We start from the raw sequence: 18,898 nt of genomic DNA, 5'->3' as shown, positions 1-18,898 counted from the left end.
AAACACAACCAGCTCACCAGGTCCTCACTATTATTAATAAACATCTTTAAAATACACATCATAAACATGCCCAAGTAGTAAATCATGTTTTGGACGATATATTTAGTTTCTAGTGAGTATTTATCAATATCTTAAAACCATGTTATGCCACTGATACAATGATGCCATAAATGAATATTGAAATATCCTCAAATAATGTTAGCTTGCTGAACTCTGCAGCCTTTGTTCTGTACTAAACTGCACACATGATATTATTAAAGAACAGTTTAATATATTAGATTATATAAAAACTGGATCCTCTTCAGGTCGGGTTACAGCAGAAACTCTTACTTTGTGTCTGAGGGTCCAGGTTCATTCCTGAAGTTTAGAGGTGGATGTTTAGACCAGTCACTCTTCAGAGACAGACAGCTGGGGACTGGAGACTCTGCTCTCTGTCTGTGGAAACAACACATGTTTTAAACATCATTAGTTCATTCAGAGAGCACATTTTGACTTCTGTCTGTATGTAGATTATTTACTATCGCTGATGACGCCAGGGATCAAGAGTTTAAACTTTGTTACTGTACTGTTACTACATTTCTTTACTGCGATCATTAAAGAACAGGTTAGACTAGAAAAGGCATTTCCTGCTGAAAAAGCGTGTAAGCTGCGCAAATGTGTTGCTGAACTTTGCTGAAAATGCAGAGAAAGCTGAATATTTGAATAGCTGAATGGTGACTGTAGCTGTATAAACAAGTGGCTTTTAGCAATAATGTTTAAAATATGTGCAATAGTTTAAGTATAGTTGATCAATCTCCACTAAGTATGTGTTATCCTGCAATAACTAGCTGATACATTGTAGTAAGGTATAAAGATATTAACATGATGACTGTTGGAATGGAACCGCAACCTAGAGAGATAATAATAATAATAATAATAATAATATATAATATTTGTATAGCGCCTTTCAGGAAACCCAAGGTCGCTTTACAAGTCGGGTAGGGGGGGGGAGTAAGGGAAAAAAGGCAGACAGGTTAAGGGGGTGGGGGGGGAAGTAGCGGAAAAATAAACCTATTAAACTAACTATACAGTGGGGAAAGCCTTGGTAAAAAGGTACGTTTTGAGGGCTCTTTTGAAAATGTCCAGGGTTGGGGCGCTGCGGATTTCGGGGGGGGAGAGACTTCCAGAGGGTGGGGGATGCCACACTGAAGGCTCTGTCACCAAAAGTCTGCAACCTGGTGTGGGGGGTGGAGAGGAGATAGGTTGGTAGTTGTTCAGCTCCTCAGGGTCCAAACCAGGCTTCTTGGGGATGGGAGTGATGGAGGCGGTTTTGAAGCAGGAGGGAACTATTCCAGATGACAGAGAGGAGTTGATGATGTCTGTTATGATGGGGCAGAGGGTGGGAAGGCAGGCCTTGACCAGCACCGTGGGCATGGGGTCAAGGGAGCAGGTGGAGGCCTTAGCATTGGTCACCAGCTTCGAGACCAGTGGAACATCCACTGGGGAGAAGGAGGAGAGAGAGCATTGGGGATTGAGGGGTTGAGCTGGGAGTGTGCATTTCTGTGTCAGGGGCCAGTGCAGAGAGGGGGAAGGGGCGGGCACCAGGAGTTGTTGATGAATGGAGATCACCTTAGCCTGAAAAAAGTTGAGGAATTTGGAGCAGAGGTCAGTCACACCCCAATGCAGTCACACAGAGCCACAGTCACACCTGGTAATAGGTAGTGTGGCTGGCTGTTCTAAAGGGTACATGAACAGTGGGGACTTGAATGTGTACTAAGAAAAGAAAAGAAAGTAAAAACGCTGGGAAAAGCAGAAAAATATTTTAACTGCATGTTTTTGAACTACAACCATATGTACCCAATAATCTGGAAGATATGTGGAAAATGTTAAAGTGTGTATGAGGTTTCCATCAGATAGTATAGTATAGGCTGAGCCAGTGTGTTAAACTCCAGTCTGTGTGTCTGTGTCTGAGCTGAGCTCCTAATCAGAACACCTGTGTCTGAGTCCAGAGATCAAAGGTTTCCATGGAGATGTGATCAGTGAAAGGAGAGGGTTTCATGTGAAAGGTTTTTGTCACATCCTTGCCCTCAACAGACATTTTTAAAAGTTCTATACTTAAATGTTTTTATTTTTCAACCTCAGAGATGTTTTCCTACATTTTCATCAACAAATGATGTCACAGGAGTGTAGGGTTTGGGACTTATGGCAGGTTGAAAAAAAATGTTTAGGCGAATTGCAAGCTCTCCTCCACTCTGTTTTGAGATCAAAGAACTCTAGACTTAACGAGTGGCGCACACTGTTAAAATCTGAAGAAGGCCTCTTTACCAAGCTCCAAGCCAAGTTAAATATTTCAAAAAGTGTAAAAGATATCAAAAAACTGAATGCCAGTTTAATAGCTGAATGCCTTTTGACCGTTTTAAAGTTGGAATGAAGTCTCTAGCTGAAAGTATGTGAGTAGCATTTTGCACACGGTGTAGCTAAAAGAGGATTTGAAGGTTACTCCCATTGGGTTACATTGTAAAAATAAAAGTTTAAAAAGCTGAATATCATAAAAAGCATACATGTCCAAAACAAGAAAAGTCATAGCAGTCATGTCCTGAAGGAGCTGAACATTTTAATATGTGAATGGTTTCTGTAGCTGAAAGTATGCTGAAGGAGTTAAACGGCAAACATTGGTTGAAATAAGTAGAAGAATAAAGATTTGAAGAACAATAGTCTGTTGCTCAGCATTCACACACATTATCAGATAACATAAAAACTGGATCCTCTTCAGGTCGGGTTACAGCAGAAACTCTTACTTTGTGTCTGAGGGTCCAGGTTCATTACTGAAGTTTAGAGGTGGATGATTAGACCAGTCACTCTTCAGAGACAGACAGCTGGGGACTGGAGACTCTGCTCTCTGTCTGTGGAAACAACACATGTTTTAAACATCATTAGTTCATTCAGAGAGCACATTTTGACTTCTGTCTGTATGTAGATTATTTACTATCGCTGATGACGCCAGGGATCAAGAGTTTAAACTTTGTTACTGTACTGTTACTACATTTCTTTACTGCGATCATTAAAGAACAGGTTAGACTAGAAAAGGCATTTCCTGCTGAAAAAGCGTGTAAGCTGCGCAAATGTGTTGCTGAACTTTGCTGAAAATGCAGAGAAAGCTGAATATTTGAATAGCTGAATGGTGACTGTAGCTGTATAAACAAGTGGCTTTTAGCAATAATGTTTAAAATATGTGCAATAGTTTAAGTATAGTTGATCAATCTCCACTAAGTATGTGTTATCCTGCAATAACTAGCTGATACATTGTAGTAAGGTATAAAGATATTAACATGATGACTGTTGGAATGGAACCGCAACCTTATAATTGAGAGATAATAATAATAATAATAATAATAATAATAATAATAATAATAATAATAATAATATATAATATTTGTATAGCGCCTTTCAGGAAACCCAAGGTCGCTTTACAAGTCGGGTAGGGGGGGGGAGTAAGGGAAAAAAGGCAGACAGGTTAAGGGGGTGGGGGGGGAAGTAGCGGAAAAATAAACCTATTAAACTAACTATACAGTGGGGAAAGCCTTGGTAAAAAGGTACGTTTTGAGGGCTCTTTTGAAAATGTCCAGGGTTGGGGCGCTGCGGATTTCGGGGGGGGAGAGACTTCCAGAGGGTGGGGGATGCCACACTGAAGGCTCTGTCACCAAAAGTCTGTAACCTGGTGTGGGGGGTGGAGAGGAGATCCTGTCCAGATGATCTTAGCTTCCGGGATGGAGTGTGGTAGCGGAGAAGGTCAGACAGGTATTGGGGGACGAAGGCATGGAGGGATTTGTAAGTCAGAAGATGGAGTTTATAGGTGATACGGTGCTTGACTGGGAGCCAGTGGAGGTGGATCAGGGTGGGGGTGATGTGCTGCCAGGGCTTGGTGTGAGTGAGCACCCTGGCAGCCGAGTTCTGCACATACTGAAGCCTGTCCAGGGCTTTACTGGGAACCCCGAACAGGACTCCATTGCAGTAATCCAACCGGGAGGAGACGAATGCATGAATGAGGGTCTCGGCCACGGAATCAGAGAGTGATGCTCGTAGACGGGAGATGTTCCTGAGGTGATAGAAGGCAGACTTAGTGACGGATTTGATGTGTGACTGAAATGAGAGAGTGGAGTCAAGGATGACACCCAGGTTACGGACTTCGGGAGACGGGAGATGGAACAGCCGTCAATGTGGAGGAGGAGATCCCCAACCTTCCGGAGCAGTGCTTTGGGGGCCACAACCATGAGCTCAGTCTTCTTACTGTTGAGTTTGAGTAGATTTGCTGTCATCCAGGTTTTTATGGCATGGAGACAGTTGACCAAAGACTGTGGAGGGAGCTGGGCGGATGGTAAGGTGCTGAGATAGAGCTGAGTGTCGTCAGCGTAGCAGTGGAAATTGAGACCAAATTGACGTATGATCTGGCCAAGGGGGAGCATGTAAATGGTGAAAAGTAGGGGACCAAGCACGGAGCCTTGGGGGACACCATGGTTGACTGGGGCCGAGGGGGAGGATGAGCCGCTGATGCTAACAAACTGAGACCTGGTTGATAGATAGGACTGAAACCATGACAGAGCTGTGCCAGTGATGCCAAGGTTGTCAGAGAGGCATTTCAGGAGGACTGTATGAGAAACAGTGTCAAAAGCAGCAGAGAGGTCGAGGAGGATGAGAATACTGATTTGTCCGGAGTCAGCAGCAAGAAGGAGGTCATTAGTGATCTTGAGGAGGGCGGTCTCTGTGCTGTGATGTGCTCTGTAGGCTGACTGTAGGGGTTCGTAGAGCTCATGGTTGGACAGATGTTGATGAAGCTGGGCGGCGACTGCTCTTTCCAAGGTTTTGCTAAGGAAAGGAAGGTTGGAGATCGGTTGGTAGTTGTTCAGCTCCTCAGGGTCCAAACCAGGCTTCTTGGGGATGGGAGTGATGGAGGCGGTTTTGAAGCAGGAGGGAACTATTCCAGATGACAGAGAGGAGTTGATGATGTCTGTTATGATGGGGCAGAGGGTGGGAAGGCAGGCCTTGACCAGCACCGTGGGCATGGGGTCAAGGGAGCAGGTGGAGGCCTTAGCATTGGTCACCAGCTTCGAGACCAGTGGAACATCCACTGGGGAGAAGGAGGAGAGAGAGCATTGGGGATTGAGGGGTTGAGCTGGGAGTGTGCATTTCTGTGTCAGGGGCCAGTGCAGAGAGGGGGAAGGGGCGGGCACCAGGAGTTGTTGATGAATGGAGATCACCTTAGCCTGAAAAAAGTTGAGGAATTTGGAGCAGAGGTCAGTCACACCCCAATGCAGTCACACAGAGCCACAGTCACACCTGGTAATAGGTAGTGTGGCTGGCTGTTCTAAAGGGTACATGAACAGTGGGGACTTGAATGTGTACTAAGAAAAGAAAAGAAAGTAAAAACGCTGGGAAAAGCAGAAAAATATTTTAACTGCATGTTTTTGAACTACAACCATATGTACCCAATAATCTGGAAGATATGTGGAAAATGTTAAAGTGTGTATGAGGTTTCCATCAGATAGTATAGTATAGGCTGAGCCAGTGTGTTAAACTCCAGTCTGTGTGTCTGTGTCTGAGCTGAGCTCCTAATCAGAACACCTGTGTCTGAGTCCAGAGATCAAAGGTTTCCATGGAGATGTGATCAGTGAAAGGAGAGGGTTTCATGTGAAAGGTTTTTGTCACATCCTTGCCCTCAACAGACATTTTTAAAAGTTCTATACTTAAATGTTTTTATTTTTCAACCTCAGAGATGTTTTCCTACATTTTCATCAACAAATGATGTCACAGGAGTGTAGGGTTTGGGACTTATGGCAGGTTGAAAAAAAATGTTTAGGCGAATTGCAAGCTCTCCTCCACTCTGTTTTGAGATCAAAGAACTCTAGACTTAACGAGTGGCGCACACTGTTAAAATCTGAAGAAGGCCTCTTTACCAAGCTCCAAGCCAAGTTAAATATTTCAAAAAGTGTAAAAGATATCAAAAAACTGAATGCCAGTTTAATAGCTGAATGCCTTTTGACCGTTTTAAAGTTGGAATGAAGTCTCTAGCTGAAAGTATGTGAGTAGCATTTTGCACACGGTGTAGCTAAAAGAGGATTTGAAAGTTACTCCCATTGGGTTACATTGTAAAAATAAAAGTTTAAAAAGCTGAATATCATAAAAAGCATACATGTCCAAAACAAGAAAAGTCATAGCAGTCATGTCCTGAAGGAGCTGAACATTTTAATATGTGAATGGTTTCTGTAGCTGAAAGTATGCTGAAGGAGTTAAACGGCAAACATTGGTTGAAATAAGTAGAAGAATAAAGATTTGAAGAACAATAGTCTGTTGCTCAGCATTCACACACATTATCAGATAACATAAGAACTGGATCCTCTTCAGGTCGGGTTACAGCAGAAACTCTTACTTTGTGTCTGAGGGTCCAGGTTCTTTACTGAAGTTTAGAGGTGGATGATTAGACCAGTCACTCTTCAGAGACAGACAGCTGGGGACTGGAGACTCTGCTCTCTGTCTGTGGAAACAACACATGTTTTAAACATCATTAGTTCATTCAGAGAGCACATTTTGACTTCTGTCTGTAGTAGATTATTTACTGTCGCTGATGACGCCAGGTATCAAGAGTTTAAACTTTGTTACTGTACTGTTACTAAGTTTCTTGACTGCGATCATTAAAGAACAGTTTAATATATCAGATAACATAAGAACTGGATCATCTTCAGGTCAGGTTACAGCAGAAACTCTTACTTTGTGTCAGAGGGTCCAGGTTCATTACTGAAGTCTGGAGGAAGCTCTTTAGACCGGTCACTCTTCAGAGACAGACAGCTGGGGACTGAAGATGTGTCCTCTTCCTCATCTTTTAAACCACTCATCTTCTCCAGTCTGAGAGATACACCAGTAACACTGGAGACACACACACTATAATGAGAGAGAGAGAGAGAGAGAGAGAGAGAGAGAGAGAGAGAGATGGCAATGACACGGCAATCTTAAGCTCTTAAAGAGATATACAAAAATAAGCAGTTTTAAAATGAGATAACCCCACAAATATGAAATAATAACTTCAAGAAAAATACAGCGCAGAGGATAACCAACGAAAACAAGAGTTTGGAAAACAACCTACAAGAAAACAAAGAAGAATAAGCGACAAGCTAGGTCAAGCTAGGACAAGCTAGGACAAGTTAACACAGTTAACCAGGCAGGTAAGGAGCCAACAACTACTTCAAAAATTAAAATAATAACTACAGTATTCATCAAAAGACAGAAGATTGAAAATAATATTTGCCTCTTATCTGATGGAAGAGGGACATTTATACTAACCGATACAAAGGAATTGCGCACAAATTAGCTACCTGCGAACTAGCGTGCTAAGCAACAACAAAGAAGAGCACCATGGCTGATGTAACAGTCGGGAAGCCCCTCCCCCTTGCACTTGAATACCCAAAGGAGGTAAAAAGCGCACAGGCAAAGAAAGCTTTCAAACGTAAACTTCTAAGGGATAACCCTGAGACATTAACAGCCGACTACAGCCACCAAGGAGACAAGATAGTGATCTGTAACCTCCTGATGTATACCGACAACACTGAATCCTGGCATAAAGCAATTTGTTCCCACTATAAAGACCACAAAAAGAGAGGAATATGTAGTGGCAGACAGGTTCTCATTGGAGATGATGACAGTGACAACACTATGATGAAGGTAAACATTTACCTTAATGGAACAATCATGTTCCAAGGGAGCCAGGCCAGTCTGACCTTAGTCCAAGAAGATTTCCTTATTATTAAGACACTAACAAAGACACAAAACAAAGAGAAAGCTAGCAGCGTTACCCAGGTCTCAGAGAGACTGCAGCAGCCTGAAGACAAGCTACAGGGAACAGTGACCCTTCCCAGAGAGGAGCAGGAGCTGCAGCCTGAAGACAAGCTGCAGGGAACAATGACCCTTCTCAGAGAGAATCTATCTCTACAGGAGGTAGAGATAGTGGAGATGAGAGAAAAACGTTCTCACTCACCATCATGGGCGGCGCCAGGATTTGTTTGCTGCAGTAGCTTAGCAGTTGCTATATGACAGCACGGCGTTGCTAGTTAATTTTCAAAATAAACAAACAATACCAGTGGGCCAAGCACGAGCCTGTTCATATTGTAGCGTTCACCGCTATTCAAGATCACTCAAGCCTTCAATGTCGAAAACGTTCTCTTTATTTACAGAACCAATCAATAGTGTAACACTCATGACTTTCACGTAACACACACCGGAAAACGCACACACATACACACACACCTGGAACGGGCAGTCTCTCCCTAACTCCCACCAACAACATTGCCTAAATAACGCACTTTTCCTCTTCTCTGGCCTCATTCTGTGACTCTCCTCCTCCTCCTCCTCCTCCTCCTCCTCCTCCTCCTCCTCCTCCTCCTCCTCCTCAGTTCCCTTCTCCTCATTCACAATTCCCCATGTTAGATCTCACTGTCAGCACGCCTCGAACAATGCGCCATGTCGGAAAATTGATTCATTTAAAATGACCATTTGTAACTGAGAGGAGTGACTGCTCATTTCTGCCGAGATGCTCAAAGGGTGAGACGCTGTGTCTGAGAATCACTGACTAGTAGAATTTGTATATTCTGGAGTGGAGCTCTGCAGAGAGCAGGGTGGAGGAAATGAGGGCAGTGGATCATCACGGTGCGGGGAGGAGCAGCGCTAGTTCCACTGCAGCTCGTGGTAGCAGCTAGCTGGTGCTGCTGCTGCGGGTGCAGCGGGTCAGTTGGCGGGGGCACCTGTTCTTCGTGGTCCCAATCCTCCCGGTTTTCATAGTGAACATCGGGATCCTTGTGGATAGCAGGGTTGTCCGGCTGGACCGGCTCCGTTGGAGAACGCGGTCGTTTACGCTGACTTGTGACTGTGAGAAATGTTTCCATTTTCGATCTAATGAGAATTAGCCAAGTAACAGTTCACGCAGTAAATTACAACGACCCGCCCCTGATAGATCCCGCGAAAATGTATCATATTTATACACATTCTCGCGGGCTGCGAGAATGTGTATAAATATGATACATTTTCATATCAAAACAATGGGGTTGCTAAGCCGTTGCTAGGCCAATTGTTGGAGTTGCTATAGCAACTCCTAGATACCCCCTGGCGCCGCCCCTGCTCACCATCCAGTGAATCATTTCAGCAGATTAAGGATGAACTCTGCCAGTTAAAGAAATAATTAAAAACGTCAATACAACAACTAAGAGGAGAAGTGACTGTCCTACAGGAGGACAGGCACATTCTAAAGAAAGAAATAACAGCAGTAAAAGAGGAGTTGCACCTCAAACATCAAACCACCCTGAGCCTGAAAGAGCAGCTCCAGAGTGCCACAGCACTGCAGCGACCCCAACCTGCCACGAGTAACACACAACTCACTGAGCCAAGGCCTTCAACCAGCAGCCTCCTGCTCCAGCAACCATCATCCAGTAAAACCTCACCAAACCCCACATTGAAAGCATTCACCAATGGCTCAGCACCCCAGCATGAGCCACAACCATCTACCAGCTACCAGCTACCAGCCAGACAATATTCCTCCTTCCACAATCAAAATAACAACCGACACAGAAGCGACTGATGCTGAAGTAATCATTCTTATTGACTCAAATGGAAAATTCTTAGATGAAGAACAACTCTTTCCCGGACAAAAAGTTAAAATAATATGGTGCCCAAGAACAGATAATGCACTTGATGTTCTCCCAAAGGCCAAACTAGGAAATCCAAGCCACATCATTGTGCACACAGGAACTAACAACCTTCGCATAGAGCAAGAGAGAGTAGCTGAATCTGTGACGAGAGTGGCGCTAAAGGCTACGCAGAGTTTCCCAAACTCTAAAATAACTGTCTCCACAATCCTGCCCAGAAGAGATTTCCACCCTCTCACTATCCATAGGATCAATTCGGAGATCTCCAGAGGATGTGCTGTAATGCCCAATGTCCACCTGGCACATCACCCCACCCTCAGCATTCACAGCCTCCATGACCACGTTCACCTCCGTAAGGACATTGTAAAAGTCTTTGCTAAGACACTTAAAGATGTGGCCTTAGGACGAAGCCAGGGCGGAGCCTCTGTTAGCCGCGGACGAGCTAGCCAGCATATAACTGGACCACAACTATCACCACATGCAAGAGAATATCGCAGATATCCCCTTGGATCAGGCCCCTATCCCCCTCCACCATTATTACCTCACCTTCAGAGCCACCCACCCAGAACCAGAGCCATACAAGCAAGACAGGCCAGCACCACTCCAATAAACTCAAGGCCCACACCAGGATATCAGCCCTGCCCCCCGTTTCAGCAACCAGCTCAGAAAAGCTACGCCACTGCACTGAAGACCCCACCAAACATCGACCTGGGAGAGATCACACACCTCCTTAGCCTTATATGCACCAAACTGATGAGTCAGGTCGTATAAGACTTAACTTAACTTAACACACACACACACACACACACACACACACACACACACACAAACACCTGTTTATCTCATTTTTAAAATGTATTTGTATTCTTCACTATGACCACCTCAATGACACCATTCTCCATCTCTATGTGGAACATCCAAGGTATACATTCTTCTCTGTTTGGACAGAAATATAGAACAGATTAATTTAAAGAGAACACACACAATGTAGACATTATTATCCTCCAAGAGACCTGGTGTCGATCTGATTCCAACATCCACTGTCCCCCAAATTACAAACAAATTCTTCTGCCCTCCATCAAAAACCCAGCAATTAAAAAAGGGAGAGACTCAGGAGGCATTATAATTTGGCACAAATTCGAACTCTCAAAATACATAACAATAATAAAATCCGAGCCCTCCCACATCTGGATTAAACTTTCCAAAAGCATCACATGTACAGAAAATGATTTGTTTTTATGTACAATATATGTTCCTCCGAGTGACTCTCCTTACTACAGCGAGGAAACATTCCCACACCTCCACACCCAAATCTGCAGAGTTCAGGCCCAAGGAAAAGTGTTGATCTGTGGAGACCTCAACGCACGTACTGGAACCCATCCAGACTCAAACTCAGAGAGTGGTAACAAACATATATTTGGACAAAACTTTCCCCGCAACACCACAAATCTCCCTCGTCATAATTCTGACCCTCAGATAAACAAGAATGGGAAAGACCTGCTCCAACTCTGTCAAGGCCTCGGTCTGTACATTGTTAACGGTAGGTTTAGAGGTGACTCTTTGGGAAGACCCACCTTCTGCTCGTCTCTTGGCACGAGTACCGTAGATTACATGATAACTGATTTGGACCCGCTCTCTCTCAGTTCATAAGTGTGGGGCCCACAAACAAACCAAACATTTGACAAATGGGAAAACCATCCAATAGAAAATGCTCACAATGAGTTTTGCAAACGCATCCTCCAGGTTCACAGGAGAACAACTAACAACGCCTGCAGAGCGGAATTAGGCACATTTCCATTATTAATACAAATCCAGAAACGATCAATTACATATTGGCTACATCTAAAAGAAAGTGAGCCCCACTCCTACCACCACAAAGCCCTGCAGCATCAAGAGATGAACAAGAGTCCCCTCTCTCAGCTGGTCCTGACACTCTGTTCACAAACCGGTTCACACTGTGATCAGGGCCAGGCTGAGCCCACATCTATTAGAGTCGACCAGACTATAACAAAACACACAAAGAACTACCTCACTTATTGGAACACTAAATCCCAAACACAAAGTAAAATGCAATGCTATCTGGCCCTAAAGAGACAGTACACTGTGGCAGCCTACCTGAGCACAGTGACTGATGTTAAACACAGGAAGTTGTTGACAAAGTACAGACTGAGTGCTCACAGCCTAGAGAGAGAGAGAGAGAGAGAGAGAGAGAGAGAGGCAGGTACAAGAAAACATGGCTGCCAAAAGAGGAGCGATCATGCCAACAGTGTGGAGGAACTGCTGTGGAGACAGAGCAGCACTTTCTCACACAATGCCCAACTTTTGAACCTGTACGGAAACAATTCTTCCCAAAACTCAAACATAAGCATCCTCAATTATTTAAAAATGAAAATGAAAAACTAAAAATACTTCTGGGGGAATATAAAGAGAGCTGCATTGTGGCAGGACAGTTTGTCTCTGCCTGCCACAGTCTGAGGGAACCGGACTGAGCAGATACACCAGCTCTCACATCTTATGTATATATATCATATTCTATTTTGTAATATATGAATAATATGAATCTGTATTCCTTGTAAAAAAAATTAAAACGTGTTCTAAGCAGTTTGTTTATAACTGTTCATTTGTTTATTTGTATGTATTTTGTATAGATGTTACAACTATACATAGCTTTGGCAATACTGTATGTAAATATGGTCATGCTAATAAAGCTTTTGAATTGAATTGAATTGAGAGAGAGAGAGAGAGAGAGAGAGAGTGTGTTCGAGAGAGAGAGTGTTTGAAATGAACGAAACAGCAGCAAAGGTCTGTCGAGTGTCTTCAAAGTTAGATCTGTAACAAAGACCTTAATAAATGCAACGGCCTCCCAAAGAACAGCTCGCCTGTCTGCCTTATTGAAAAGTGGGTTATTGAACCCGCAGTGTGTTGCTTCGGCCCTGGAAGACTGCAGAGAGTCACCCCTGCTTCCTCCACTACGGTCTGGGAGCCGACAGGAAAGGTTAACACTTGGTTCAAATACATCAAATCAGTCAGACTTCCGACAGGCCGCTCCCCATTTTGACTGCGCTGGGCTGTCGCATGTTATGTTGCTTTGATGAGTCAGAAAACAGGAAATAAAACCAGTTCACACCACTTGTAGAAGTCTCTTTGGACTCTAGGACGCTGATGTTCTGACATCCAGTAAAACAGAGTAAATAATGTGTTAGAAAGCAGATCCTGGTGTTAACACTCACCCTGTTGTCCTCCTGCTCCGTCCAGCTGTAAAATGGTGTCTGGCAGTCTGACTTCATACTTGGACTTTAACACCCTCACCTGTCTGCAGCTCCTCCTCTGATTCATAACCAGCCTTATCAGCTGAACCCGTTCACATACAGGGACTTTGTTCAGTGAGATGGAAATAGAGCTAAAAACATGCTCAACAAAGTTATTGACCCCACCTCTTAAAGGTGGGGTAGGTAATTCAATTCTGAAACACTTCTTGTTATATTCCATGGAATGCTCTTAACATCCCGATAGCAATGACTAAATTAAATGCTTTGACAATAAATATATACAAATATATCGTCTGTGGAAGCCGTGGCGCTGTAAAAAGCACATCCAGTTATCTGGCTCAGCCCGGCTAAAGTAACTGGATGGCCTACCTGGTTTTTTGCACTCCCCCGTTGCATTTTACAACGGAGAGGGGAATGGAGACCTCCCCTCCTCCATCAAATAATTCATTCATGTTTTTCAAGCTAACTTCCGCACGAAATCAGAAACCCGGTTTTTGAGAGGACTCAGAAAAAAACCAGCTGTTTCACATCATGGAGGAATGTGTCCGCTCCATGAGTGCTTTGGCTCGGATACAATTGTTGCATTGAGACCCCGCAGCATGGTTCTTACCAAACCTTACGTTTTTGAACTGGTCTCTGGAGGAATGTGAGGAGAGTTGTCAGGGGACTCTACCCGCCTTATGGGACACTATTTTTGGATACTTTTTTTTCATTTTCACCCCTTTTCTCTGGTTCTCCGAAAAAGTTAACTCAGACTTTTTCAGACTCTGGAGGAATGTGAGGAGAGTTGTCAGGGGACTCTACCCGCCTTATAGGACACTATTTTCGGATACTTTTTTCCATTTTCACCCATTTTCCCTGGTTCTCCAAAAACTTGAATCTGACTATTTTGCCCATGGAGGAATGACATGGGAGTTGACAGGGGACTCTACCCGGGTTATGAGGCACTATTTTCGGTTACTTTTTTACATTTTCACCCCATTTTTATGGTTCTCCAAAAAGTTAACTCAGACTTTTTTCTGACTCTGGAGGAATGTAAGGGGAGTTGACCGCCTTATGAGGCACTATTTTCGGATACTTTTTTACATTTTCACCCCTTTTGTCTGGTTCTTTTTATTTTTATTTTTATTTCTGTTTTGGTCCGTTTCACCCGGTTCCTTCTACCAGGGGCACTGCCCGGTCCTGGGTGTCCCCCGAAGGCCTTTGTCCAGCCGTCCAGCCGTCCCCCAACTCGACCTTACATTAACGGATTTGGTCCATTTTTGCTGCGTTCTTCTCCTCTCACCTCACTGATCGAATGGCAAATGCAGCCCGCCATCGGAGGGCCTCCGCCGGCCCGGCCTCGTGCTGGTGCTCTGGCAGTCGGTTCCTCCGAACTGCGGGTTCTTCTCCTCTGACCTCACTGATCGAAGGGCAAACGCGACCCGCCATCGGAGGGTCTTCTCCCCCGGTCCACGTGCCGGTGCTCTGGCTGTCGGTTCCTCCAAAGGGTTTCCAAGACGAACCATCTGACTCAGGGGTCCCACCACGGGTTCCGCAGCGGGGTGGAAGTTCCACCTCCCCACTTCGCCGCGGAGTGCCAGGCAAACATCAGTTTCTCTAATCCTCCACTGTTGCATAGTGGCCTTAGTCGGCTGCGGCATTCAGCAATTGGCCTTGCTCCGGGCACCAGTTCCCTCAGGGACCACGGCTCGGTGGCTTCACATGATATAGGGTCGACCCTACTTCATCACAGGCTACCTGTTTGATCCTGCGTAACGACCACATATGCTTGTCTGCAAAGAGGAAACTGCCTGGTCCTGCCCTGGTGTTCCTCCACGGCTAGTGTCCAGCCGTCAGCTGTGGTATCAGAAAATGTGACCCTCCATCGGAGGGCCTCCTCCCCGGGTCCACGTGCCGGTGCTTGGTGGTCGGAAGAATGATATTTTGCAGGACATGACGGAGCTCAGGAGTCTGCACTTTGAAGCTCCTGGAGCGGACACAGATATGTGTATTTGCCTGAATGATGGAAATAAACAAAGAATGATATTTTACAGGACATGAGGGAGATAGGTGTATTTTCACAGCTTTTTGGAAATACACCAAATGTGATATTGCAGGGCTCATTTACCCATGTGATGTTGTGCAGTACATTACTGAGCTCATTTAAAGACATGGAGTACCAGGGGCACTAAGGGGCACTAAGGGGCACTAAGGGGCACTAAGGTCTTACCTGGATGTCCTTATGTGTTTAGTCAGAGTGAGAGTGCTTAAGGCGAGACACGGCAGGCAAAAAACTTCGTTTTTCAAGTACTGGTCAATTTTGAGATGTTGTGCTATTTTGATGCTATAACATGTTTTCTTTCAGGCTATTGGAAGGAAAACGTACAAAATACACATTTAAGTGTTTATTTTACTATAGTTTGTCTATTTGCGTCTGTAGATTTCTCCTAAATTCACCAAAAGTTAGCATTCTAACGTAACATAAAGTACCGCGACCGCTGTGTGCACCATGTCAACAGAGATATCATTGGAAAGCTGTGTCTCTCCTGCACAATCTCATTGGATCCAGATATGGTAATTTCCTTTGTATCAGCAACCAATCGTGAAAGCACAAAGGGGTCTTAAACCAAGAAACAAAATCTCATTGGCTGGTGTCAATTTCTGACAATGTGATTCGTTCATATGCGTCACGTGGTGTGCTAAAACACTTCCTGGTTAGCATTTTTCCGCTAGAAATTGAAATCTCAAAATGGCAAAAGAACGGTGAAAAAAACTTTCACAGAGAAGACGACAACAATTGTCACTTGCCCGAAGCAAGGTTATACGAAAAACAAATGACCCCGAACATGAAATACCTTCACGGAGTGCGTCGTTGCGCAAGCTATCATCCAAAGAACAGGAGGGTTTAGCTAGCGCCTCACTGCAATCTTTAAAGGTCGTTTTCTCAAAATGAGTTTTTTCTCCTACTCTCAGTTCGAAATTTCAACTTCAGTAGCACGTAGAGACACCAAACCTTCCAGTTATATTCCTATCAATATTATGAAAGATTTTTCAGAATGGTTTGTTCATATATCATTCATAGCCTGAATTATTCAACATTGTATACACAAAAACTTGGCGAAAATTGATATTTTAGGGCTGTTGACAGTATTTTCTGATTTATGGAGTGATAAAAAGAGATATCCAATATACCTTCTGTAAAAGCCTTAGATACTAACATGACTACAAAATGAAACAAGAATTTTGAACCTGGTTTTATCCAAAATTCAGATTTCAATTCCTGAAATGTGTTAAAATATGTGCATATTTAATGAGATAATGGATAATTTTCATATTTAACCATGCTATTTCAGAAAACTTGTAATACAAAAGACAATTGACTTATTGTAAGTAATTAACTGGAGAAATTTCTAGGTGATACCTTTAAGTTAAAAAAATTACCCGATTCACCTGCGGTGTCTCGCAGTTTGGGTACACAGCTTTGCCAGAGGCACCCACCCGTGGAAAGACGAAATATGACAAAACAGTTAAAGTGTGAACCTCCAGCACAGGGGGGGTGCCGTGAAGAAGGCCGAATATGGATGCTGATGGGCGGACGCAAAGCACCGCAAAATCCACCCCCCTTTTAGGGTTTCCAGGGGCATGAGGTTCTGTAGGGTGTGAACATCTGGGTTTAGTCCGTGGGGGAGTGCTTAAGTCCGGGGGCCCGGGGTCTCACGGTGTGCGAGGTTAAGGAAGTATGCATGTTAGGGAGACATGCTGGAGCTGCTTAGTCCGTCCTTTGGGGCTCTGTGAAAGGCCACAAAGAGGTGGTTTTCGCGGTCTGTCTCCTGGAAGTGTGAAAAAACCTGTTTGCCTTTTGCCTTTGCCTGTGAGTGTGAGACCCTGCTAACAGCAGTGAACCTGCATTACTAACATATTAATATATTAACACTATAGCCCCACAATTCCTGGAGGTTTCCAGGCCGAATTTGGGAGCTCATAGGCGGCCTGCCATGCGCACCCCACCCCGTGGAAAGAAGAAAAAAGTAAAGAAAACGGTCAATTATATCTTACAATAATCAAAAATGAAGTTTAAAAAAATTCTCGAAAAAACGACTAATGTGGCTTTCACACCAGCGCTTTTCAGTTTCTAGCTCCGAGCGGGAGCTTTTCTGATTCAGCTCCAGTTTCCCTTTTCAGCTCCCGCTCTGTACACACCGCCCACTGGCGCCCCAGAGCTGCCCTTGCTGCGTCATGACGTCACCGTTTACATCGCTGATTTGCCCCCCAACGGAAGCTCACAACAACAACAACAGCGTCGGGTCCATGATCGTGTTGCTTTTAATCACACGAAGCCAGAATAAATTGAATAACGACTTCTCCAACCTTATACTTTGCTCCAGAGTGCCGTGGTTCATTGTTTATTAATGTGTTTCTGCAGCATTTACCGACCGCTGCAGTGCTGCTCTTCCACGGAGTGTATTCTCCCGTTAGCTCCCGGTTAGCTCACACTGCAGCGGCCGCTCTAAAGTATTCACTGTCCGACTCACACAAGCAGCTGATGCATATCCCCAGTTCCCCTTAGCCTAAGTGAATGTGTGTCTGAATTGACACTGTTTGGTATCACAACGCTGTTATGAAAGTTGCTCTGGTATAAAACGGGTGATGTTAGCATAGCAACCGAGGCTAAACTGACTACTTGCATCCGATAGCTGCAATAATACAAAACAACACGTCTGCCTCTCTCCACAATGATCGATAACAGTGAACGGATGGTCAAAGTAAGGCACAGATAAACAGAATCACACGAAGCCTGGTTAGTGTTGCCTGACTTTATAAAGTGTGTTTATAGGCACTACTGCTTGTAGGCAGGCATAACAGTCGACCCATGGGAGGTGGGTTTAGTTTCCTGCACGCCTCGACGTAAGAGAGACGTAAGCGACGTCACCTCTTAGCTCCAAAGCTCTTGCCTCTGGACCGACAATTTTTTGGAGCTGGAAATGAAGCGGATTCCGGAGCTAAGAGCCGGCGCAGCTCCGGTGTGAACTGGAAAACCCGGAGCTTTTCAGGCTCTAGCTCCGAGCCGGAGCTGAAAAGGCGCTGGTGTGAAAGGGGCATAAGTGCCAACAGAGAAAGGGGCCAACAGAGAAAGGGGCCAACCCTTCGGCGCTTCGGGCCGAAGCCCCGGACACTTTTGCACTCCCCCGTTGCAACTTACAACGGAGAGGGGAATCGAGACCTCCCCTCTTCCGTCAAAAAAATTCATTCATGTTTTTCAAGCTACCATCTGCACGAATCTGAAACCCGGTTTTTGAGAGGACTCAGAAAAAAAACGGCTGTTTCACATCATGGAGGAATGAGTGATTTGGCTCGGATACAATTGTTGCATGGAGACCCCCCAGCATGGTTCTTACCAAACTTTAAGTTTTTGAACTGGTCTCTGGAGGAATGCAAGGGGGGTTGTCAGGGAATTATGAGACACTATTTTGGGGATACAATTTCTCCATTTTCAACCCTTTTCTCTGGTTCTCCCAAAAGATAACAGAGTTTTTCCTGACTCTGGAGGAATGTTAAGGAGAGTTGTCAGGGGACTCTACCTGCCTTGTGATACACTACTGTTTTCGCGATCCATTTGATCAATGTTTTTCACCCCTTTCTATGGTTCTCCGAAAAGTTAACTCAGACTTTTTTCCGACTCTGGAGGAATGCAAAGGGAGTTGACAGGGGACTCTTGCGGGCTCATGATGCACTATTTTCGGATACTTTTTTTCATTTCAAGCCCTTTTCCATGGATGAAATTAAACTTGGTTTTTTTTACATTTGGTCAATTAACTATAATATAAACATGTGGGTTTTGTCCTAATTTGTTGATATGCTGTTTGTAGCTTTGCTGGCTGTTTACAGTTAACATTTAGTAGTATGCTAAAGTGATTCTAATATGGATGGAGCCTAAATGTATTTGTTATTTTTGTGTCTTTATAGCTCTTACGTCAATATTGGAGA

General features: G+C 44.3%; 1 protein-coding gene across 11 annotated transcripts in view; it reads right to left on the bottom strand.

Annotated features, from left to right (window-relative positions):
- LOC117442439 (protein NLRC3-like) overlaps window positions 1–18,898 on the bottom strand; it is a 113,649-nt gene that overhangs the window by 49,439 nt on the left and 45,312 nt on the right. For 6 of the 11 annotated variants that reach the window (XM_034078434.2, XM_071202420.1, XM_071202424.1 and 3 more), the window contains 4 exons: window positions 6,742–6,897; window positions 6,404–6,508; window positions 2,778–2,882; window positions 331–435 (listed from right to left, as the gene is read on the bottom strand). In XM_034078434.2, the coding sequence (XP_033934325.1) occupies window positions 331–435; window positions 2,778–2,882; window positions 6,404–6,508; window positions 6,742–6,897 (471 nt within the window). Of the gene's footprint in view, window positions 1–330; window positions 436–2,777; window positions 2,883–6,403; window positions 6,509–6,741; window positions 6,913–12,892; window positions 12,940–18,898 lie in introns of those variants that run through there. The other 5 variants (XM_034078442.2, XM_071202427.1, XM_034078436.2 and 2 more) reach the window with 5 other exon arrangements.

Source organism: Pseudochaenichthys georgianus, unplaced genomic scaffold (assembly GCF_902827115.2).
Source record: "Pseudochaenichthys georgianus unplaced genomic scaffold, fPseGeo1.2 scaffold_429_arrow_ctg1, whole genome shotgun sequence".
Taxonomy (NCBI): domain Eukaryota; kingdom Metazoa; phylum Chordata; class Actinopteri; order Perciformes; family Channichthyidae; genus Pseudochaenichthys; species Pseudochaenichthys georgianus.
The sequence above is the reverse complement of the archived record's forward strand: the minus strand, read 5'-3'. Positions and strand labels throughout refer to the sequence as shown.